This window comes from Pholcus phalangioides, unplaced genomic scaffold (genome assembly GCF_987345545.1).
Source record: "Pholcus phalangioides strain wild (caught in Gottingen) unplaced genomic scaffold, Ppha-v1.0 ptg000024l_1, whole genome shotgun sequence".
In the NCBI taxonomy this organism is placed as follows: Eukaryota; Metazoa; Arthropoda; class Arachnida; order Araneae; family Pholcidae; genus Pholcus; species Pholcus phalangioides.
This window is the reverse complement of record NW_028301616.1, coordinates 27897484-27923662: the sequence shown is the minus strand read 5'-3', so window position 1 is coordinate 27923662 and position 26179 is coordinate 27897484. Positions and strand designations below refer to the sequence as shown.

Genomic DNA, 26179 nt, shown 5'->3' with positions numbered 1-26179 from the left:
TGCAAGAATATTACGTATCACATACATTAAAATCAGAAGAATTTTTTAATGAAAACTTGGTAACCAATACTTTTTTTTTAAATTAACTCTATTTTCTATTTCATAAAATAACTTCACATAAACATGAATTACAATCAAGATTTTAAAATCACTCACTTGATTCTTCTTCTTCTTCATCTCCAGCTTCCAAGATATCACTGCAACAATTAGTATAGCAAATTATACTGAGTATTCCAAGTGGCAATCCCAAGATCACAGCTGTAAGAACTGGGTTTCCTCTCCACATGTTCTGAAAATAAAAAAATAAAATCAAATATTCAAGTATTTATTTTTGATATTTTGACACAATTACTTAAGATGCCATTCTGTGTTAAACACAAGCCAATAGGTACGATGTGACTAATGTGATAATTATTGGTTAGACCAGATACTTCAACACATATTTGTCTTACTGCCCTACCCCCAAGGAGTAGGTAGTAGTAGGTAGTAATATAGTGCTCATCTTTGGACCCACTGGTCTGGATAAAGACAAATGTTATTTACAGGAAATGAAATAGATGCATACAACTTTGCAAGAGTCTACAAGAATCAACACTGATGACATTTGCAAAATGACTGCAACAGATGTGATGCCATCACAACTAATTATATTCCATAAATATTGGATCAACATTTTCCTCATAGGTATCAATAACAAAACCAATCCTTTTAGAATTTATATATTAAATTGATGATTATGATTCCCTGGATTTTCTGTTACTTTCCATCAAAAAATAGCTTCCAATGAAATATTGCTGTACACATGTACTGACAAGAGCTATAGCTAAAATGAAGTCAAATTGTTGATCATTACCTCTTGTATGACTATCACTGGCAGACTAGTAACATACCACAAAACTTTTGTATGCATAACTCAATTTATTTATCTGTGTAGATAATGAATTTCTATTATAATATTTTTTAAATAAATATAATATTTAAATAATAATTTGTTAATAAACTAATATTTTTTTCAAATTTACACCTATCTTAACATGAGAAATTGAAGTGCGCAAAACACACATTCACAAGATATTTATATATTCAAGACCAAATACAGTCCAATCCCGTTATAACAAACTCCAACAAAGGAATTTCAGGTTGTTTACATGGTTTCTATGTAAACTTATTTGAGGGATTGGAAAAGTGTTCGTTAAAATGGGATTCAACTGCATACACACATATAAAATCTCATCAAATATGTCTGCTTCATTCCAATTCTCAAAATGATAGTCATATTGATTATAATCAATAATCAAGATTCACTACTGCAATATATCAGCTGATACATATTCAAAGATTTCAAAATAATTTTAAAAACATTTTTTCAGATTGCTCATGTTTTCAAACATATTAAATAAGTAGTGTAACATGCTGAACAGATAGATCTTGGCATTGCCTTGAAGTTCACCTCATTTTGCACCATATTCAACTATTATCAGTTCTTAACTAGTTTTCAGTTTCTAAAGCTTGATTTTTTTTCAATCATTGGTTTTAAATTTATTTAGAATGCCTTTTGAATTTATTCTACAATTTTTAGGTTTTTGAACTTCTACTTGCTTATATTTCCGTGTTTATATTACATAGTGTTCTTGAATACATTTTATACTGTGTCAGGAACAAAGCTAATTAAATCACAGAAAAATTGGAACTTGATTTTATCTGTGAATTTACCTGTGAAATTATATGCTTTATTACATAATTACTTCAAATATACTTTATTTACTTTCATAAATTATACAATTTTGTCACACTTAAATCAAACCTACTCATCTGCGTGAATTTTAAAATCAGTAAAAATTATCTGAGTATTCAGGAAGGATATGGATTTTTTTTGTAGGGAAGCAAGATGTGCATCAGATTCAAGTGAATTTTAAAATATTAATTATGTACCATATCTTATTTCGTGGGAATATGTTTGTGGTATAAAGTTGACATCAAATTACAGGTATAAAGAATGCAGTGTATTGTGTAAAAAAAAAATTATAACAAAACTTGAAATTTCTGGCATAAACTAAATTTAGTTTAAACATAAGGATATGTAAAAAGAACAACTTACATGAAGAGAGGTTTTGGTTTCATAATAGGCTCTGTAAGTTCTATAAAAGTATGTATCACCACCAAGAGCCTAGAAAAGGAAAAGCTTTCAATGATTTCTAATGCTTCATTTTGAAGACACGAAAATCACAATCTAGAGAAAAAATTAGCACCAGACCAGTTTCTGTTAAACCTTATTTGAATATTTATAGAACATGCATTTGTTAGTGCTTAAATGTATTAATTATTCAAATATATGAAAGTATACTTTTAATATGTGATTTGAATTATCAATTAATTTCTTTATCAATAAATCATCCGATAAAAGAACTAAAACGATAAATCAATTTATGAAGGACTTAGATAAACATAAAATACAGAAAAACTTTAAATTAAGAGTATTTTGATTACACGAGTGAAAGTTTTAATTGTAACCACCAAACTGGAACTAATTAAATGTATTACTTGACCATACATGCATATTGTAAATATTCCTCTGAATAAATGTTAGGGATGTACGTATACAACACATGACATGTATCAATTCGTTAGAAATTCCCCAAAAGAATGTTTAGGAGATGCATGTACAGTTAGCTTCTATATATAAGTAGTAGTAGTTCAATGAGTTTAACTGGCAATAAATTCAAATTTTTTTTGTCAGTTGCTGAGCACTCAATAGATGTGAATTTGACTTGATTTAAAAATTCATGAAAGATGAGCAGTGATTAAATATTCAAATTTCTGAATGAATTAACTATGGTATACACCCCAATACTATACTTTTTTTTTAACACAGTAAATTGATTTTCATCAATATGTTCTGCCCCCTCTCCCTTCTGTTAGATTTTTTATGACATTAACAGGGCTCCCACTCAAAAAATGAGAAAAAGTAGGAAAACGCAGGACTAAAAAGTAGGATGGGGGAGGGTAACCCCCTCAACATAATCATAGCATAATGGAAAAAAATCCCTAAAAAAATTTTTTTTTTAGCAAAAAAATAATAATTTAATTTTGAATCAACTTATAAATAACTTTAATTTGAATTAACTTTAAAATAAAATGACAAATGACTTGGTTACAAAACCAATTTTTGGCTAAAACAGTGCACTAGCAACCACAGATAATTCTTTGCTGTCTGTCCTCGTATATATTACATTCTTTTTTCGAGTCTTCCAAAGTGAAGAGCTTGTAAACTCTCTTCGACAAGGCACAGCAAATTTCAAAGACGTACGTTTTTTAAGAATGACGCACCTTTGAGACCACTTTCAAAAGCACAATGCAAAATGTGTAAATTACAAGATCCGTCGTAAATAAGGCAAGGTGAACCAGATAGTTTTACTGAGTTTTCCATAATTTTTTAAAGGGATTTGTTCACATTTTACTGTTCAATGCCAGTTTAATCATTTTTGACAAATGGAGCACTTCCATTTCTAGCTCTTTGCTGAGCATTGTAAATATTGTTTATGCCGCTTCATGACTTAAAAATACAGAAGACAACTGAATGCTATTGGGTAGCATCAGAATCACCAAACCTAGAATACGTCTATGTATCCAACTGCTTTGAAATGCAAACTGTTGTTTCACCTATTTGCAGCGTAATTTTGAATGATGAATGTTAGTTACTGTCCAAGACCATGAAGTAGTAAATACAAAATTATTTTTCCACCCAGACAGAAGTTTTTAATGACTACTATACTTGTTGAACCCTCAAACTAAGCACAAGAAAAATTAATCAACCAAATGGTCCACATAACCCCCCCCCCCCCAAATAAACTTGAAAATGATACAATTTCTGCTTTGGCAGAATCATTAATTGCATTCTCCAACATTTGTATAATATTTGGCAATATATCAATGATTTCCTGCTCAATTAAAATCAATTACACAAATTTTGTCGATAGGATTTGGTAAAAAAGTAGGAAAAGTAGGACAAAACCGAGAAAGTAGGACAAAAGTAGGGCATTTTACCAAAAGTAGGAAAAGTAGGACGAGTGGGAGCCCTGCATTAAAGATGATACTTACTGGAGATGATTTGGTAATAATTTGATCGAGAAGCGAAATGATGGTTTGTGGAGTTGGGATTTTTTCATCCTCTTCGAGAGCTGGAAGGTGATACTGGAACGTCATGGAGTTTATCACAATGATGCTAGGCACAGGCAAAACTGTCATTGCAACAGAATTGGCCAGATCAGGTTGGCCCATCCACCCAAAAATGAAATGTCTGGAAAAAATATATACATATATTTCCTGTATGAATTATTTAGTATTATCTGTACCTCATGAATTCATGTATTAAATTTTTAAAATTTAAAATTATTTTAAGCTAAAATACAATGATACGCCCTAAACTACAGAATGAGAACTACAAGAGTACAGTAATATCTCAAAATTGACAAAAATGGACACATGATAGTATGGTTCTGAGGTACAGATATATTACTAGTTTTATACAATTTCAAACATGGTAATCAATGCCAAATCCCCCAAAATTACAGTAAATATTTGACATATATGGATTCACATGATTATGGGCCTTATAACCAATATAGTTCCCACCTCTTCCAAAGGAAATAAGTTTCTGGTTACAGTTTGGATCAATGCCTTAGTGACTAAATTCTTGAATTCTAAAATTTCAATATAAGAGTAGATATCTAACACTCAACGAACTAGGGGAAATCATCAGATTAATTGGGAGGACATTTCATCAGTGTCCTTTAGGATATTTCTTAACTGTTCAAACATCAAATTATATGCACACATATAACCGCTGACCTTTGGTATTCATTATGGTATGTTCCAGGGGTTGCCCATGATACAAAAAATCTATGAATAAACCATTATGCATAAAAAATTATGTATGAAGAAATGTCCTCTCCACTTGTTAATACAAGATTCCTCGAAAGACTGGTTATTTTTGAAGATGATTATAAGGAAGAAAATTCATCTCTGCCCCCCCCCCCCCCACAAGGACTTGAACCCTGTCTCTCATTTACCAGATGAGTGCTCTACCAACTAAGCTATGGAAACAGAATATTTCTCCCTTGGAGCGTATATGTGTTGAAAGGCTCTGTACATAGAGTACTCATCCGGCAAACGAGAAATTAGGGTTTGAGTCCCAGTGGGGGAAGATAAATTTTGTTCCTTGTAATCATCATCTCCAAAAATAACCAGTCTTTTGAGGATTGCATCAACTTGATGCAATGAGGATTGCAATCTTGCATCAACCCTTATGTGTTACTATTTAAGCATGCCTATCATTTATAATTGAACATTGATACCAATAAAAACATGATCCAAGTGCTACAGAGATAAGAAAATGGTCTAACTGGAAACACATCCTCTGTGATATTATCTGAAAATTCATTGTTGAATATAATGTTCAACTGAAATTGTAACCATTGATTAAATAGCAAGTATTACACTTCATTTGATATTGCCTCAACTTCAGGAATAGCCAGCACAATTAGGTTATTTTTTGTCAGTGCATCACAACTGTTTTTAATAATAAAAAATCTCTCAAGTACATGCATGAACAGAAACGCAGAAGTTTTGGTTATCGTATATTCAGAAGCATTTGCCTTGAATAGCATAGCAAATCTATCTTTCCTTACTTGTTTTAAAGCAAGGGTTCATTGTTTATCATGCTGATGAATGTTCTTTGGGTTTTATAACGAGTTTGAGCAATGCTCCATAGTCGATGAGCCAGAACTTCAACATGATACTTACATAACATAAAAACTAAATAATTTTCACTTTCAAATATGAAAGACAGATGACAGCAATGGAGAGTATCACAAGCACAATTCTTACAACATAAATATTTTAGGACCATGTATATATGCACACACAACACGTTCCTGCATGTATCAATACATTAGAAATTTATTATAGGAATGTTTATGAGATTCATGTAATGTCAAGTATAGTCACCTTTGGTATTTGAAGGTTTCATATTCGTGTTTTTTGTATTCGCTATCTTTTTCCCAGTTTTTTTTGAAAACACTATTGAGGTAATAATTCTGCTATTGGAACAAAATATAAGTTGTACGTGTTAAATAAATATTTAAAAAATTCCTCTTGAAAGTTTTCTGATGCTTAAAATATATATACAAGACTGTTGTTCAAATGTTCCTAAAAGTGAAAAACTTGCAAGGAAAATTCGAAATATTGACAAAGGGTAGCTTCATTGCTGTGGTTTCCCATTGTGGTATCAATGAGTTTACAGTCAAATATATTAAGAAATAAGAACTTAGAATCCGATCAGCCATTGCTGTAGCTACATCGGCTACTATTTAGCCCCGGATCCACATGTTCTTCATGTAGGAAGTGCTGCTTTTCTGTGGGTGCGATGAAAAAGGTATGCAAGCTATGTATTGCATAACTTGCACACTATAGCTGTCATTATTTAATCTGCAAATCCGTGAGGTTTTTATTAAAAAATAATCCACATCTCTCTATTTCTTTTGCATAATTTTCACATCTCCCATATTTTGTATGAACAATGAAAAAGCTTGGCCTACAAAAACCTTCCCTGGACTGTTAATGGAGAAGGGTTCACTGATATAAAGAAATCGGAGAATTAATTAATAGAAATTCAGAAATAGACAGAGGAGGGATTAAGCTGACTGCTTCTGAAACTGAAGCAATACCTTATGAAGATAATCAAGATCCGGAATCAGAAGACAAGTTCATAGCAACATAGCAAAGGCTTTGTACGTTTGACTTGGTAATGAATTGTTTCTACAAAATGGACCTATCTGTGATATGTTTTTCACATGTAGAAAACTTGGTAAAGAAAGCCTTGTTACTGTATTCTAAAAAATTATCTGGAATTTAGAAGAAACCACTTAAAGACATTGTTGGTTTTTCCAGAAAGCATTGTCTTAAATCACTGAACTCCCCCCTCCCCCCCAGTACTTCTCCCACACAAAGCAGATACTGCAAAAATGAGATACCTAAAGAATAAAATTTTCGGGTTTGGGTTATTTGTGGATTTTCAGCATTTGCGGTCATCCCTGGAATGTAACCCCCCTGTGAATATGGAGGGATGACTAGCAGCAACTGAGGTACGCAACTCTTATTTTTGGTGTGTGTTCTTCCTGAGATTTTGGAAAATCGACCATAGCTTTTATTTTTCAGGGCTCAGCACGGATCATGGACTCAAAACTAGTGAAAATAGTGACCAAAATTTTTAAAAAAGTGACCAAATAGTGACCAAAATAATTTTAGAAAGAGACCAAATGGACAATGAATTTTGATTATTACCAAATTGAATGAATTGAAATTGAATTTTGTTTTTACTAAACTTTGTATTTCAATGGAACTCATTGAAATTGGGTTTTTTTACATAGTAGTGTGAAATAAATCAAACTCAAACGCATTCTGCTAACCAGAAAAGTTTTGAATAACTTATCAAATTTATCAACAACTATGTGTGAGAGAGTAACATTACACCCTTTCTAAGTAACAGTAGCAATGCCTTCCCCCCATGTTGCTTTACACAACCCATCTTAAAATCAATTTAAGCAGGAAAAAAAAATGAAATAACACAAAATTTAATGAGAGAATTTGTTCCATCTACATTCTAGTGGACTTTTCATTTATGTTATGCTATGAATGACAGTATACAAAATGTACTCAAACTTTTTTAACTAGTACAAATTTGATTTACATACCTAGGTTTGTATAATACGTTCCAACAAATTTTAAGAAATTTACTATAATGATTAAAAAAAACCTATAAAATTACATTTTAACAATATTATTTTAAATTATTAGATTAAAATATTACTTAAATTACTGAATTAAATAAATTATTTAAATTATTAAATTGAATAAAGTATTTAAATGATTAAATTGAATAAATTATTTAAATTAACTAAATTATTTTAATTATTAAATTAACTAAATTATTTAAATTATTATACGTTGAGGGAGGGCAATCCACCCTCCCCCCAGGGTCAATGGCAGTGCCTACTGATGTATACATGATGTATATCAATTGTCATCTGCCGCACCCCTAAGACCTTCAAGTCTATCCACCTATGGCTGGACTGGGAAGGGTGGGTGAGTCTACTCTTTTACAGGCGGGGGGGGGGGGGGGGAAACCAAAATAATACTGCCCTTGGGTGAGGGAGAAAATAAACCAGTTTTGAAATTGTTTGGTTTTTTAGAGAAAAATTTCTTTAATAAATATATTTTTCTTTTTTTTACACACAACATACACCCCTGCAAAAAAAACATTTACTTCTTTACCCAGAAACAGTATAATTTTGGCCCCTCCCCCCCCCATAATTTTTAACAGAAAAAGACTCCGCGGCCTTCCCCGGTAAATTTCCCATGAACCTTGTAAGCACCAACGTGGCGACTTTTTTCCGCGCCAATCAATCGCCGTTTTACAAATACAAATACAACGCCACAACAGGCAAAATGCCCAACGAGGTGGCTGATAAAAAGATGCCCATAAAAATATGGTTGTCATATGTTTCAAAAATACAGCAACCCAATTAAAAATACAATTAACACAAATTACAATTGTGCACAATTACATTTTGCGGCGGTCAATTCAATATGGCTGACAAAGGGCACATAAAATTACAAAAAAATATATAATTTATAATATGAATCAACCTAATATGCGGCAATATGCGAAAATCGATAGAAATATATCGGGTAATACGGAAAATTAGGATAAAATGAACACAAAAAACGAATCAACAACATACAGGGTTTATAAATGCGGTTGAAAGAGTTTATGGATGCTGCTGTCAGGGCTACCTATTTTAGCTAAAATTACGGGAGGAGTCAGAGAGCTAACGTGGCGCCACGTTAGCTCTCTGACTCCTCCCGTTAATTTTCAACGAATAAAAACAGTGAATTCGCCTCCCACCCGGGGCACCCGATTTACCCCATGGCCTTTTTTATGGAGGTATTTTTGATATTTTTTTCTGGAGGGGAAACGTAATTTTACTGCCCCTTGACTGTGAAATTTGATAATTTTGCAAAGGAATTTATTGCTTTTTCTTAAATATACCATTCCATCAAAAATGCCATTCGAGGCATTGCCCCCCCCCCCACCAGTTTTGGATCTGATCACGGTATGTAGCAACCTGGGCCGCAAGTACAAGCGAAAATTTACTATCGCCCGGGAACGGTATCCATTTTTTTTAACGGTAAAAGAGTAAACTTGGCACCCTTCCTTGTTCAACACAAGTGGAACCAGACCCCGCCCTCTCCTATTGCGGTCATAACAGCGACTCAAGACCAAAAGTTTTAATACCTTCCAAGGTCAAAAAGGGGATTTTGCCCCCTTTTGCCATTCAAAAGGGGAACACCAAGAATGGAGTGCTGCAATATGTCGATATTAAGTCAACAATCAGTATCATGAAGAAGCTCTAAATTAAGTTACGGCCAGAAGCAGATAAAGGTCAGTTGTTGACAGCCCCGGGCATAAAAAAAAATTAATATTAGGCCCCTTAAATTAGGAAAAAAGAGTAAAGTAGGGGGCCAAAGGCGCGCTCGGTGTGCCCGCCGTTAAATCCACCTCTATTTACGGCTCGTATGCACGTTAACTGAGTTTTTATCAGCCTGATGACCAATTTTCATCTGATTTGGAAACCCTTGTGTTAAACTAAACATTGAATTGCAGGATTCTGTGGATCTTTTCATAAACAGTTCTCCTTTCGATCATACCTGGGGCTACGATTTCTTGTTGAGATTTAAATCCAGTTAGAAAAATAGTACAAATTTTATTTCTAGATAGATCGCGATTTTCAGTCGGATGATTTTTTTTATTGCAAGTAAATTCAAAATACTTGCGAGCTTCTTTAACCTTGGCCACCTACAAGAGTATTCTCCAAAGCGTATTAATAATAAGCTTAATACGTATTAATAGTATGCATCTTTAATATGCGCGCTTTGATATTCTCTTGCTGCGTGTAAGTTAGTTTCTGCACTGGCTCTCTTAAATCGTCATTTCAAATATTTAAAAAAATTAACAAAAGTAACGATAGAACAAACAACAAATGTAGCTTGCTCGATGCTCCAAGAAAGGAATTCGGTCCTTAGGACTGTTGATTTCTAATTTCTCCCTCCGTATATTATAATGCGTACATCATTGACGAACATTGATTATATGTGAATTTATATATGCAAACTATATGTAATATTTTTATTTATTATTCTGAAGATATTTAATAAAATTTCCAGACACACCCATCCTCCAGGAACGCTTCGATATCTCAATGAGATGGAGTGTGTTTGGTTTTCAAAGGCCCTTAGGACTAAAACTTTTCAAAACAAATAAAATAAAGGATCAGTTTTAAAAGAAGATGAAAATGAAAAAACGAGTGAGCACGTGTGGAGAAATAAGAAAGAATGGTAGTAGGGGGGGGGGGAATTCTTTGTTTTAAGTACGCCTTTTACACTATTTTTTTCCGACCGGCTTTTCCATAGAATGACTCTAATCAAGGAGCTTTCTTTCCAAGCGCCTTGAAATCAAGTTATGCTGACGTTACACGGTATGCTCCCGGGAAGATGAGACGCCTTCATGTACAGGGGTTCTATGGGAAGGGAGCTAACGATCGTAGTTCAATGAAAGGAGGGAGAAAATTAACGACCTTGAACCTTTAAAGTTCTTCCTTGAAGAAAAGAAAAACACTGATAGCAGAAAAGCGAGCGAGACCAAGGTTTTTTTTCTAAAAAAAGTGGAAAAAGCAACCCGGGCCTGAAAATACTTAATAAAAGTGAGTTTTAGTGAAAAAAGTGACCCGTGCCGAACCCTGATTTTTTTTATCAATTTCTACCAACCACAGTAAGCTAAATTAGCTTCTAAAATTCTAAACCAGCTCTGACACTTCATTTGTTTTTTGTTTTTTTTTGTTTATAGAAGTCTATCATACCTTTGTCTTTTTTCTATCATTTTTAAGTATACAGGACTAGATTGTTTAGAGCTAGATTCACATACACATAAAAATAGTGGTCACAGTATTGACAATAATTTTTTAAAAGAAAAAAAAAACAATGATAAGAGAGGGAAAAAAAGCTGTGAATACAAAAGGCTATATGAATGAAATAACTACACTAGCAAAATTTAATTTCGAGAAAAAATCAACTACTATCTTGTTTAGTACTTTTTCAGATATATATATATATATATATATATATATATATATATATCAGATTTTTTAAAATTACAGTAGGCTCTCTATAATCCGGCCATGCACTAGTCCCTCTCGTCCAGTAATCTAGTTTTTTTTAGGATGGTTTTCTTCTAGTATAGAAGAAGAAAACATGACACTTTGTGTGTATGTCTGTATGCTGAAGTTTATATCAGAGGGTACACAACTTATGTGATCACATTGGCACGCAAGGTTTCTCATAACAATAACCTATATTGATAACTATATTCGAAAAAGTCCTGGTTGTAAGTACGATGACCATGTCCCATTTGGATGAACAGGACTTGCGGAAACTGGGCAAGTCCATTTTTCTTCCCAGTCTAACAGGTTTCAGAATGTTAAATCATGCTTTTTTGTTTTGAAACTGAATTTCCCCCTCCCCTTCAAGCTCTTAAATCATTTTTCTTTATTCAGAAATCGTGAGTTGATCTGGCACACCTTGGTTTGATATGTGCCGGATTAGCAAGTCTACTGTACTCTTTAATTTTAGAAACCAGTGTGGTAGGAGGTGTATCTGATAATCACTGTATAGTATTGTGTACACATAGATATAGAAATTTTCACAGATGGGAAAAATTACTTACTTATGGTATCTGTCTTTGTTGCTAATGGCAATTGCTTCAAGAACGTCTCTTAATCTAAAAATGTTTCAAATGAAAAAGAAAAAAATAAACATATAAATTAAAACTATAAATGTTCTAGATGCACCAGAGTTCTTGTAATCTGAAGTAACTGGAGGTCTTAAATAATTTTTAAGCTGCATAAAACCATGAAACATTGCCATCCGGCTATATACTGTTTTACATCCAAAAGTGCAGTTGTGTCAGAATTTCAGCAGGTAATATTTGTTAATACTGTTGCTTACTTTCTAAGTTGGTTGTGAGTAAATGAAACTGTGAATTAATGAGTTTTTTTAAATGCTAAGCTACATTTTTAAAATGATTTCATGCTCTGCTACATAACATGACTTAATTGCAAGCAGCTTAAACAATTTTTTGATTGAAAGTTAGGATACCACAGAAATCATGTTGGTGACAGGAAAATATTTTGAGATGCATTGTCACAAAAGGACTTGCATGATTGCTAGTATTGAACTATAGCCCTTCTGTGAGCTAAATGTGAGAAGTCACAAGAAAAACAATCAAGAAAGTACAGAAAAGATCTGGAAGAATTTTAAGAAAGTGTAGAAAACACTTATGACGATTTTTATTGCAGAACATTTCCAGTCAGCTGATGACTCGTTGCAGAACAATGCAAAACACTGTTTTGGAGGTCACTGCTGTCTAGTATTTTATGGGACAGGCCTATTTTTCCATATTATCAGGTAATAAAATCGCATGATTACACGTGCACTGAAACTTCTGTTTTCCCAAATCCACAATTCAACCTACAAATTGAAAACCTCTTTTAATTAGCATTGGTATCTTGTTGGATCTGATGACAATGCATCAGATCCATCTCACCTCTTCACTTATTTGGACAACGACCAGCTCTCATACATTTTTTGATGCTGATTTATTAATACCTAACTCCTATGCCTTGCACCTGCTAAAAACTGGAAGAAAGCCTACTTTCAGAAAAAACAATTATGGCATTTTAAAGAAAGCTTAGAGATTTATACCATGACATTTATAAAATGAGGACTTGAGAAATTGTGGTGGGGGAAAAGATTTAATATTATTAGACTGAATAAGTAGAAGTAACACAAGTAGGGTTGTAGTAGCATGGGGCAAAGCCGGTCTTCAATTATAAAAGCTCAAACCAATTCTTAATCTTAAAGCAAGCGATTATATAGCTTGGACTTACTCTTGCATTTTCAACGTTATTCCGCCAATTTGATTTTCTTCTAATACTGCTATTGCAACATATTTTCCTGTTTTCACCACCTGGTGAAAGTTGCCTCCAGTAACTTTGATGAATGCGGGAAATCTTTCTTTATTGACCCAATCACGCAAAGTTATGTTTTCACTTTCTAATAATTCCTCTGCAAATAAAATTAAAAAACATATATACATTTATAAAGTAAATATATTGTTACTAGTTTTGCACAGGTGCATATAAATTGAATGGGGAAAAAATATTTATGTATATATTTGTACACTTATTGTTGGCTGAGGCCTATATAAGAGAATGCATTTATTGTGCGTGGTTGTGACTACTTCACAGCAATTGAATATTTTTGTTTGAAATTCTAACAGTCTTCTAAACATTTTAACAGTCTTCCTAACTTATTTCTCATCTCTTGATATACTGAAGAAGTTTGATATTTTGCTGAGTTCAGATATTTTGAAAACATCATGGATCAACTTTGAAAAAACAAAGAGGAAGAATAAGAATAGTTTAGGAAGAATATAATTATTTCATAATAGCTTATTTAACAGACAACCTTAACTTAACCTTTAACCTAAGAATAGTTTATGATGGTGAATCAAAAATTAGAAGCAAGAGAACACACAAGTATACAAACACATATTTTCAATAATGTATTTATTCAATTATGCAAGATTTTTTATTGAATTTCTATTCCAAAAAAATTGAATTGACATTTCTATTCTAAGTATTTTGTTACTTAGTTTATATTCATAAAAAATATTAAATATCAATAAAAAAAATTACATATCATGGAAGCAAATTACAGTAGAACTTTATTTTATAAGCATAATTTATTCTCTAAACATGCTCATAATCCAAAACACTCATACATCCAAAAAAGCAAATTTTTTCATAAGAGATAATGGAAACTCAAAGGAGAGATTCATTTCAAATGCTTTCATATGGCAAGTGCCAGAATTTTTTTTTCAAAGAGAATGCAGGTTGATTTTTTTTCTTCACATTATGGTATTTTTCCTTTTTTTTTATATTGAAGGCTGAAATATTTTTGGAATGACTAAAAGAGCTCCACTTTGGAAATCCCCACTTGCGTTAACTCTTTATTTGGCAGTGCTACTTTTAAAAAAGCAACACAAGTTTATGTTTTTCAAATAAAAGCATTTTATATTTTGAGCTCATTTTGGTATTGATGCTACTAAGCAACTCCTAAACATACAAGTTAACATACTTTTACTTTTGAGCTGTTCATGAAGTTTCTACAATTACCAGCAGAATGGCTCAAAGGTACACAAGTCCCCTATTTCTTGATAAGCCAAGCAAGAGATTTTGTCCCATTTGAGTCACTGTTTATAATCTGTGGAAGAATCATATCTCTTTGGGTCAAATAGCGTTAATGTTGGGTCAAATTTTCTTTTTGCCTAATAAATAAAAAGAACAATTTTAACCCTTGCGTTTTGTAGGGAAATACCATGAGAAAATGAGACATATTGCTGTGCATTCTTCAACAACGATAGAAAAGGAAGTTGGCAGACAATAAATGACAGTTTCATATTATTCAAATCTATGTAAATTATCTAAATGCAGTATGTATATAAATGCAGTATGAAGTGCAAAAACAATTTTTTTTTTGTCACATAATTAGCATAAGGTACCTCTCATGTTTCTACTCTGGATATTTTAATTCTTGCCAATTGAAGGGTTAACACACAAGATAGTGAGACAGTTTTTAATTGTGCTATGAATGAGAAGTGAAACAAGAGTCCTTAACCTATTAAAGGTTTCATTAATACACCTGATGAATACGATAGCTTATATTTTTTCAATATAGTCTTTCATAAATTAAAATAATAACAGAAGCCAAAAATTCCTTGGGTCAGACACCTGTACTAGTTTAGATGGTTTTGCCAACAGTGACAGAAAGAGAACCATTGTGTTCCACAATGAACATATTTTTTTAAGCATATAAAGCCTATATGTTTACAGAATTTTAATTATTTTTTTTTGGGGGGGGGGGGGCATTAGGAACATAAACTCACCTTCGTATCTGAAACAGGAATCATCTTTACATACAAATACTGATGCTTCTTTTGGCACTTTAACATTTTCAAGCAAAGCAATACAGGCATAAGGAGCTGTAAAAAAGTACATGACAGGCTGAAATTCCTGAGCGATTCTCGTGTACTCATCCTGAAAAGAAATAATTTTTTCTTGGAAGAGCACCACATTTAATACAATCTAATCAGTGAATCATTCAGAAATAAATTGCTTTTCCTGGAAATAAGATATAGAACAATTTTTTGAGATATTGCTCACATATGCTATTGCTCATGGTATATATGCATAATCCTTACCACCAAAAGATAACCCTCAGTGAAAAAAAATGTCCCAAACAGATGAATGCATTCAGCACAATAATTTTTACACACAATGTATGAAATGAACAATATTATGGACATTATATGGTACTACCTATTAGTTTTTTCTTTCATAATATATGCTTTTATATTGGGTTGCCGTATTTTCGTTATACAGTCGACACTGATTACAATGACCATCAATTATAATTACCAGTACGACCGGTCCTAAATATTTTCTTATTCCCACCATGTTATTTTTTATCCAATATAACAACTGGTTAATGCCATTCAATCCATTACAATGACCAAACTCAGCTAACCTTTTTAGACAAAATCTGTCATTGAGTGTGTTTGACCATGACCTTTGATGCTTTGAGAAAAAGGTATAAGAAATAAAAAGTTTCAAGGTAAAGCACTATCACTTGTACAGGAAACCCACTGGTAAACTAGTGCCAACACTGGAAATTTTGTGCTTATCATGCTGTTTTATTTTCTCATGTGATGGCTCACTTCCACGTGATTGATATTTTACCTTATTCTAAATTTCATAGCATACTTTCTCAATGGGAGAATAATACTGGAAAGCAATCTTTTGAAAAATAAATGTAGGTTTTGATTATATGCAGTATTTCTATAAATGCAATGTTTTATATAACAACCTCCCAATGTAAAGCCTGTTTTCCATGTAACGAAGGAAGATCATTATAATGAGTGTCAACAGAATGTGACATCCATATTTTTATGGGGATCTTTTTTTCATCACCCAACTTATTGGGCAATTTGCTTGTTGTGGCCTTTGTGTTTGTATTAATTAAAAGTATTCTTTTGTTTGTTTGTTAAGGTACATCTCTGTTATAGTGGCTTTGGTGAAAAAAAGGGAATCAGCATGTTTAAAAATTCAGGCTAATAATGATTAAGGAAAGAGGCGCAGACATGCAGTAAACATTGAGGGGCTGAAAGCTGTGAGTTATCCTGTATATAAAAGCCTCAAGCCCTTATGCAAGGAGAGAGAAGTAGTGTAACCCGGTAAAATTTATTGGGGAGGGATCTCAAACAGCCTCGGCACCCGTGATTAATGTGTCTAGGCTGCTAATTCAGGAAGAAAATACAAAATCATTTTTTAAAACGCTACAAACTGACATACTTTGAGTTCTTCATTAGCTTCACCATTTTCAGCATCAACATACAGAAAAAATACTTTTTTGTTCTTTCTCAATTCCTGCATATTATCACAATTAGCAAAATGTCTTATTGGAGGCCTGGAATGAGAGAATACTAATTTATGATTCATAATCACATCAATTATAATCACATAATGAAATTAGATGTATAACATACAATACTTTTCCCATTTTGAACATTTACATGAATTTCACAGATTATTTCGATAAACTTACCCATCCATTCTTCTGGCGAAATCAACTAGTTCATTGCGAGAGCGGTCCCCCTTGAATTCTACAGATTTGTGACCTTTGATACTAAGCAACAAAAACAGTAAAGAGAGAGAGTAGATGAATGCATAACTATAAACCATAAATGAAAACATGAATAATCTGGGTAGAATCCTAATTAAAAAGACCAAAATTATGATTAAATGAACACATATCCTTTTCAAGAAAACTGAAAAAAAAATGAAATTGCTGCTTCTATTTTCCCGAGAAAATTCAAATGGAAAAGAAAATTATGATTCTGAATAATTACTCACAAAAGAATGGTGGGAAAACCAGCCACAGAGAATTCAGTAGCAACATTCGTGAATCGGGTACAATCTAATCTTCCTACTCGAATGTCTGTGTCCACTAATGACTGCGCTACCTGACTCCATATGGGCTCCAGATTTTTACAATGACCGCACCAAGGAGCATAAAACTGTTGTAAAACCAATGATAATGAGTATTCTTTACACAAGAAACAATTTAACTAAATTTATGTAAAAATGTGAAATTATGATTTAAAAAAAGTTTAAATATTTCTATCACTAAACATTTTAAACAGGCTGAATGAGCTAATGAAAATTCAAATTACAAGCAGAAAAATCAGTAGAGGGAAAAAAGTTACAGCTTAAAAAATAACAAAATACAGCTCTTAGCATTAAATAAAAGAAACCGTGGTTGAATAAATTCTGCAGGCCTAAGTTTTATACAGTGATATCTTGGATAACAAAGATGATTTGTTTTGGAATCATGTTTTTCATCTTCATTAGCTGAAGTGCGCGCGCGTGATATTTCTCATAGGTTTCTATGGAAAATTATTTAATTCATTCCAGATTATGGCCCATGATTTAAAGACAAGTTCTTAAAACACCAAGGAGCACTATAAAAAAGACAAAACTGACCGAAGGGTAAAATGAAGAACTTCAAAATTAAATGACAAGTTACAGGAAGACGAGGCACTGAGATAATTATATTTTACACTATGTACACAACCAACACCAGCTTTTTAGTCTACTAATACTATATACATTTAATCTACTGAAGCTGATCATACAACTCAGTCGGGTTCATAGGTGTCCCTATCCATTTGTGATTTGGTCAGCTCGTTTTTATGTCTGATGCATCAGATGGAAAAGATAAGCTGTTATAATGTTTCAGAGATGCCACTGTAATCTAATTTGCTTGAGTCCAGAGAATGAGGTTATTAACCAAATCTGGGTCCTTTTTGAGTAAAAGTGGGTCCCTCTGGAAAAAAAAAAATTAAGTATGCGCTCCCCCCCCCCCATTCACTGGTATTCTTGTGAATCAAATTAATCATTTCTAAAAATATGCTAACGTAGAAGATTCATTGGAAAAAAGATTGATTTACCAGTTCATAACTAGGTTCTTTTACTTCCATTGTCTACTAGTAGAGGAAGCTTGAAAAAAAACCCATTAACACTGAGAATTTGATCATAAGGAATTTAACATATATGTAATAAATCTAAAATATAATTAAGTAAAGCACATTTATGTATAATATTTACGAATCTAATCTATTAATTCCCTTCTGATTGATTTTCCAGTTTGGAAATCCCTAGCTCTTTCAATAGTGTCCTCCGATTAAATTTAAAGCAAATGATTCATATAAATTTTTGCAAAGCGATTTCCTAGTAGAATGATTTTCTTGTCCCCCACCCTGATGGTTCATAACTGTGGTCTACCACCATTTAATTGCCACATATTTTCACACTTGAATATGGGAGCTGTTGGATCAGATTTGCGCAGGTGAAATTTAACAGTGCGCTAGTGTGTGTGTGTTGAGCATTTGAGTTTTTTGTGTTTAGTAGGTGGTGCCATCTTATTCTTCGAATTGCTAAAATGTGTGGATTTGAAATTTAATGTATACATATTTGTGTTGTATGTCTGTGTGATCATCATGACAACAGCTTTTTTTCAAAGGGAATAATCAACTCTAAGTTGGAAAGCCTTAGAAAATCACATTATTGTGTTTCAAACCCAAACAGGAGCCCCAATCCTGTATGATTTATCGAAAAATGCCCATTTGTAATCTTGTAGGAGTGAAGTGAATCATGCCGTATAGATTATGTCTTTAAATGCTGGTAGATGGCCGGAAAGTACCACAATTTCCAGTATGTAACCCCCGGGGAAAAATTCTCTGAAATTGAAAAATTTGGTATAAGGCCCCCTTGTACAGGGATGCAAATAGATATCTTGTCATCTTATTTTTATTCTCATTTATTCTTCAGCAACCCCTGGGTTATGTCAATACAGTACAGTAAAATGCTTCACAGTCATACTTCAAAATGCTAAAACTACTTTTCAAGGTTGTACAATCATGATAGATGCTAAAAAAAGAGAAAAGTAAGGAAAAAAGTCGGGATGTTTTCCCCCTCTGTACTTTTTCCATGAAACTAGGAAAGAACTAAATTTTTATACATTCTTTCTTGAATTCCTTGTATTTGACACACTACAGTGCATCAACAGCATCTCTGATGTCTATACTGTTCAGTTTGATGCCAAGAAATTGCACTGAAAGAACCTGTGCTCTGAAGACATAGGTTCCCTTTTTCTTCAATGTCTTTCCTGTTAGCTGAATCCTTCATTTTACATGAAGTTACTTAAAAACGTTTAAAAAAATAAGTGCAGCTTCATCTGGCAAAAAAATTCCAAAGTGGACATGAGTTAATCAGGCTTGAGGGACAGTAATTCCGATGATGAGCTAAAATTCAGCTCATGACATGGCTATTTCATGTTGGTGCGTGCATCCATATTAACTAAAATGTTTGTGAGCCAAGGCAGAAAAATCACCAAAACAATCTTTGTTAACCAAAAAAATTTGCAAGGCACGATATTGGTTAGTCAAGGTATCACTGCATTTTGAAAAAAAAACTTCTACTATTAAATAATAAAAAAAAATTGAGAAAAAAATTTGGAACCACCTTACCATTACCATCCATATGCCATTATTTCTAACTTCTAAAAACCTGCAAAAGGCAAAAATTCAATTATGAAAAACTAACCACAATAGTCTCAATTTATTAATTATGAAAATCATATTTTTGCCCCCTTTTTTTCTCTCTGAAAAATAAGACTCACGGATAGAGAATATTTTTCTGGCAATGGTCATACCATGACATTAATATTAGGTGAAAAGCTATGATGCAGATGCAACATAAAGGATGGTAACTGTACAAGGGTAGCAGCCTATGTGTATCAATTGATGGGGTTTTCAGCTTCTTGAATAGATTTTTTGACAATTTGTTTATTTAATTCATTTTTAGATGGAAGAAAATGCAACCATCACTGACTTTTGACAAAAAATGGAAAATTTGCTGAATCTCACCAACATACAAGTAGATGACAAGTGAAAGCCACAAAAAATTTATGGGCCTAACAACTAATACATGGCATTATCCCATTACTTTACCAATGCAAAAGAAAATGGGATGAAAATTATGTACGATATTATAGAAACTTCAAAATTATAAGCCTAAATTACCTAACACTTGCAACATTAACTAAATTGCCTAACATTATACCTCACACCATTTCTTGCTACAGTCGACGCGTGTTACAACGATCCCCATCTTTCTGTCAAAAACAGAAGTGGAGTGAGGTGGTTGTTATAACGAAAAGAAAACATATAGGATAGTTATTGTGAGCAAACATTTAGGACTTGGGTCTATCTTACCGGTCATTGTAATAGAATGGTCGTTATAATTATAACTAGTGTTGACTGTATCATACACCTTACCCTACTGAAAAATACCCTTACAGTTACTTTATACAATGTTTTAAAATTAAAGGTATAAATGTCAATTCATGGTAGAACACAACTAGGCAAGTATAAATCACACTATACAATATTATGGTCCTCAAACAGTGGGCAGTAGTTGTTTACTCACAAAAATAATTACTGTAGCAAATGCTAGAAGGTGCTGCTGTTACCAGTGACACACCATCGATGAAAAAAAACCGTGAGGCATGTCCAAAATCTAGTGCCAGCAGCTATGAAAATGCTGACAAGATCTGTATTTCAGTCAATAAGATAGTCTCATAACTGATGAGGCTCTTCAAATGACTCTAGAAAAGTGGTTTTCAAACTTTTGTCACCTGCAGCTCCCTTGCCCAACCCATAGTTTGTCTGCGGCACACCAGAATAGTTTAGCAGATATTTTCACCTATAAAAGAACCACTACAAAGCATGAATAGGCACACTAATCAACATCAGTTCGCCGAGATGCACACTTTGAGAAACACTGCCTAGTGAGTTATGCCGGAAGTGTAACTGTGAGTGTACCTAACAGTCTGAGTGCGTATGAAGTGTTGTGTTTGATTTTTCAGAGTTGCCTTCTATATTCCAGAAGTGAAGTGACTGATGTGTTATGATTGAATTACATTTGTACTGTTTGCTCTCGGTGGTGAGACTTTTTTAAAGGGGAGATTGGCTCACATTTGCGCCTTGAAGTTGGGAACGACAGAAAACCACCTTTAGCCAACCACCACTGTGGTGACGGTGGAGTTCGAACCTGGGACCTCGCGACGTGAGTCTATCATTATGAACCCAACCACCACAGCGGCTTCCAGAATTGCTGGTGCAATCACTGGAACGTTCTCGGATCTGCCACATGTCATACCTGGAAGGGCTTTTATACCATCTTTGTGGGTTTCCTTTACATTACTGCTTGCTGTTCGGTTATGTATTGCATGCAATGCATATACACCTTCATCTAATCTGAATTATTACCTGTGCTCTACTAACGGAATTATCCTTTTGCCAAGATCTTTTCCGGCCCAGCTTAGTGGCGGAGTGTGGCACAAAGTGTAGTGTAAATGGAGCACCTAACAGCCTGAGTGCTTGTCTAGTGTTGTGTCTGATTTTTTAGTGCTGGCACCTATATTTAAAATTGTCAGTGAAGTGTAATGATTGAATATCTCTAACATTGTAGGCCTGTTGCTCTCTGTACTGAGACTTTATGACAAGGCGATAAGCTTGTATTTCCTTCTCGTAGCTGGGAACTGCAGAAAACCACCTTCAGCCAACCACTGTGCCACCAGTGAGGTTTGAACAAAGGTTCTCACGATACAAGTCCACCACTATGACCACTCGACCATCACAGCGCAGCACCTTCCTCTGATTTGTGTATGCATCTATATCATTGGTTATCCACAGTATTCCTACTACTTAACTGTAGGCTATATGCACTTCGTACACGTTCTGGAATGTGTGATTTAAGTACATATGCGGCCAGGCGCGGATCTATGGGGGGGGGGTTGGTTCAAGAGCAATGCAAATATGGTAATATTACATTCAATAAATCCATTGAAAATTATTTGTATCAATGTTTTTGATTAAATAACAAATTCAAGAAAACTTTGACCAAAAAATAGGAAAAACTGGGGTATTTTTCCAAAAAAACCCCCAAAAAATACAACTGTCCCGGGAAATGCGGGACGTATGGTCACCATATTAACAGGGTAAAAAATGACCCACCTTCTAACTGTGAGCACTAGATCCGCCCCTGCAGGTATTTATGTTGTCAGAGATACTTGTTTCCAGTTCTTGCTGGTGCTGCCATCTGTCTTTCATATTTCGAACTGATTATGAAAAGTGCCTGATTTTTTTTTTTAAATGTATGACATTACGTGTAGTAGTATTTTTAAAATTTTTCATCCATTACTCTAAGAATTTTTTTTAATTAATAAGGTTGATCTCTGGACCCCAGTCAGTCCCCCCCCCCCTCCACACACACACACACACACACACACAATCTCATGAGATTTATGCCAGATTTTAAAAAGCTAGAAAAGGTAAAAGTATTTACTTTATTCCCCACATTTAAAGGCTTAACATCTGTGTTTCTTTCCCAGATCGCTACGACCTCCCCTCAATTACCAACCATGGGTCATAGGTACCCAATCCTACAAAGGGGTTAGTCTAGGGCTGTAGCGAGCCATTCCTGTGCCAGAATTTGAATTTAGACCCCTTCTGGTCCCCTCTTCCAAGTGGGTCCTGTGCAGGTGCACCTGCCTATTTACGGCCCTGAGTTAGTCTGTTTGACCTTTCTCAATAAATTTTGTGGGAGGGGGTCAGAGGACCTTGTCCCGATAATTAACAAACTTAACATTAGAAAAAATGCCTCTTTTACAGAGAAAAAATTAGTCTGTGAAAAACCTGTGGTAAAAAAAAGATTTTTATAAAAGCCCTTCAAATAAAGCTTACTTATTATCCTCAAAGCAGAATGTTTTGCATTGTTCTGTAACGGGTCCTTAGGTGGTAATTTTCTGATCATTGATCATTTTTGTCACACCGCAGTCATTTTCTACACATCAGGGCTAATTAGACAGGGATCTACAATTCATTGTCGATTCTGAACAGCAGCCTGTTTTTTTATACCCACCGGGAGGTTGGTGTGCTAACCCCTCAATGTGGGCCTTCCTGCAGTAGTAATCTTTTTCTGTGGTTATGACCAGTGCCGTCTTAAGGCATGGGCCCAACCGGGCACGGCCCGGGGGCCTCAAGAGAAGAGGGGCCTCACAAAAATGGGATCTTTTTGAAATGTTCGAGAATTTGCCTAGTAGGGCCTCAGAAAAATCACTTGGCCCGGGGGCCCATGATGCTCTTAAGACGGCCCTGGTTATGACGTCTCTGTTGCACCCGTGTCAGGAAAGTTTGACCAGGATTAACTGGGTATCAAACTCGCGACACCTCTAAACATCTTTAACATCCTTTGGTACTTTAGGTGAGTATCTTATTGACCTGGGCTACTGTGCCGACTGAAAATATTTGTCGGTAAAAATTCCTTTAGTGTTTTCTATGTGGAAGAATTTTTTCTTAAATTCTTCCCAAAATCATTCTGCGCCGCACATTAGTTTTCAGCATATTCTGCTTTGTGGCTTATTATTCAACCATAAAAGAAAGGTGACTGCATATGGGGGGGGGGGGGTTCCACTGTACAAAGCAACACAACACTCTTCTGTATATATGCTTGAGTCCTTTATATGGGTGAGGACAACTGGCAACTCTCAGCACTCCCAATGTTTCCTTCATGTTGTTGTTCCTATGATGACAGCTCCTTTTATTTTTCACCTTGTCCCATCCCTAGAATATCCCAGAGCTACTAAGGGGGCTCTTAAGGGTTGAGAATCACCGATTTACAACACAAATGACTGGTTACTGATAATAGTACTTTTTCAGAGTTCTGAACATATATTGTAGAGTGATTTTATGTTAGTCAACATCGATGTGTTTTATCTATGTAATAACTAACACGAATCCCACCCCCATTAACGTATCAGCTAATGTGGGCATACTATGAACTCAGTCATATTTAAAAGGGGGCAAGGCTGCAACTAGACGCTTTGTCACCCAAAGCAAGCACATATTGGGCACCCCTGTGTAATGTAGAAGGAACAGTTAAGGCTGGGTTCACACTGAACAAATACGATAAGCAATACCATGGCGATATTGAGACAGATTGGTTAAAACCCAAAATTCATATTTTCAACAAATCTGCACGATATCGTCATCCTATCACTTATCGTATCAACATAGTGTGAACCCGACCTAAAGGGTGAATTATGCACTCAGGACACAAAATAATCTGTTCCACCCATTGCGGCCATGCAGGAGGCTTAGCACGCTCAAATTATGAGGAGGCAGAGACAGATGAGTGGTCAGGAAAATTAGAATAGGATAAGTGATAGCCCAAAGGCAGTGAAAACATAAATCTGCCTCTGCCTTTTGAACGAGGGATTAAGAGAGTGAGTGACCAAAAGAATGAGCAAACACGTGAGTTGCCAAGATAGTGTGCAAGCATGCAAGTGACCAAAAGCATAGCGACCTTGAAAGCAAGAAACCAGATAAGCGAGTGACAAAAAGAGTGACTTAGCGGGATCACAAGTGTGAAAGCATGCAAGTAACCAAAAAGGTGCCCAAGAGAGTGAGGAACCACAGGATGTGTTAGCCACCAAAAGAGTGACCTAGAGCATGTGAGTGACCAAGACAGTGAGCTAGAGAACAAAGGACCAGGTCAGTGCGTTACCAAAAGAGATCTACAGAGTGTGTGAGTATGGGAGTGACTCAGAGACAAAGGTATATCTACTGGGGGTGGGGGGTCAAAGCAGGCTTTGCAAGAGTTTAACAAGTTTTACCCAAGGAGGAAAATTTGATGAAAAAGTGTTAAAAAATTTAAACACCACTAATTGGACAAGGGTGTTTAAATTAGTGTAGCTCACAAAGCAGTAAAAACCATGAATTCGCCTCCGACTATGAAACACGTCGCTATTGATTTTGAACCAAGGAAGAGTGTGTGTGTGGGGGGGAACTTTTTACATACACTTGTACTTGTTAATGATATGACTTCTTTAGATAAATACAATTACAAATAAATTCAAAACAATGAAATAATAATTGGGAATTGAAGCAAACCTGTCGCTCAGCTCCAAGACACGACTGGCACGGGCAGTGTATGTTAAATATGCGAAAACCGCTAAGAGGATTTTCATGTTCAACAATTTTAAGGAAAAACTATATCATGAAATGAGACATGAGAGAGGAAAAAGAAATCATGAAGAAAGTTTGTTTATACACGAGCTCTAAATACACGCAATTATTACAAAAATTGAGGTCTCCATTAATTTGATAAAAAGAAATGAAACTACACGGAGACTACTAAGTAAACAGGAAAAATGTGAAGAAATAAATATTTATGTAAACTTCAGGTATTTCAGATGACCAGTTCACTAACATCTAGTGTTCGTATCAGATACCACTCGATGAGCAGACGAAAAACCCTCTTTTTACTTCTGACACGGATTTGGAGCTGTTTCTACGGACCTCATCAAAACATTTCTTTGGCAACTTATGATTAGAAAAACTGACCATATTTTTTCAAGAAAAATACGGCACGTTTTGATCCCTAATAAGGAAGAAGAGCCAATCTTCGCCAAAATGATGCCAAACGTAAGCAAAGTTGCCTACTGTCGATGAAATTACTGGAAAAACGCCAATGGCAGGAAATGAATCGCTACTGCAAATTGCAGTGGATTAAAATGAATTTCACGCATGGAAGTGGGGCTTAAACGAGGGTGCAAGGGTAGTTGAGACCCCAAAGTTTAACACTGTAAAAATTCACATGACATCACGCTTTTGTCATGCCTCGACAACGGAAACGTTGAGAAAATAGACAGGGCCTACGACCGTAATACCAGAAACATTAATGTAAGCTATCGGGGCGGCTCGAGACAAAATCTGCACCCATGCGGGACTTATTTTTGTTCACCTCCTGCCTATTGCCCC

At 34.5% G+C, this 26179-nt stretch overlaps 1 protein-coding gene across 1 annotated transcript in view; it reads right to left on the bottom strand.

The window, feature by feature from the left end:
• The window catches only part of Tmx3 (Thioredoxin-related transmembrane protein 3), a 31692-nt gene extending 5999 nt beyond the window's left edge, over nt 1-25693 (bottom strand). The window contains exons 1-11 of the mRNA XM_089251384.1: nt 25310-25693; nt 19823-19862; nt 17148-17311; nt 16840-16920; nt 16587-16701; nt 15122-15272; nt 13062-13239; nt 11840-11893; nt 4099-4297; nt 2099-2167; nt 157-289 (exon numbers count right to left, since the gene is read on the bottom strand). Of these exons, the coding sequence (XP_089107510.1) occupies nt 157-289; nt 2099-2167; nt 4099-4297; nt 11840-11893; nt 13062-13239; nt 15122-15272; nt 16587-16701; nt 16840-16920; nt 17148-17311; nt 19823-19862; nt 25310-25386 (1261 nt within the window). The 5' untranslated portion in view covers nt 25387-25693. The remainder of the gene's footprint in view (nt 1-156; nt 290-2098; nt 2168-4098; nt 4298-11839; nt 11894-13061; nt 13240-15121; nt 15273-16586; nt 16702-16839; nt 16921-17147; nt 17312-19822; nt 19863-25309) is intronic.
• Nucleotides 25694-26179: the final 486 nt, after the last annotated feature.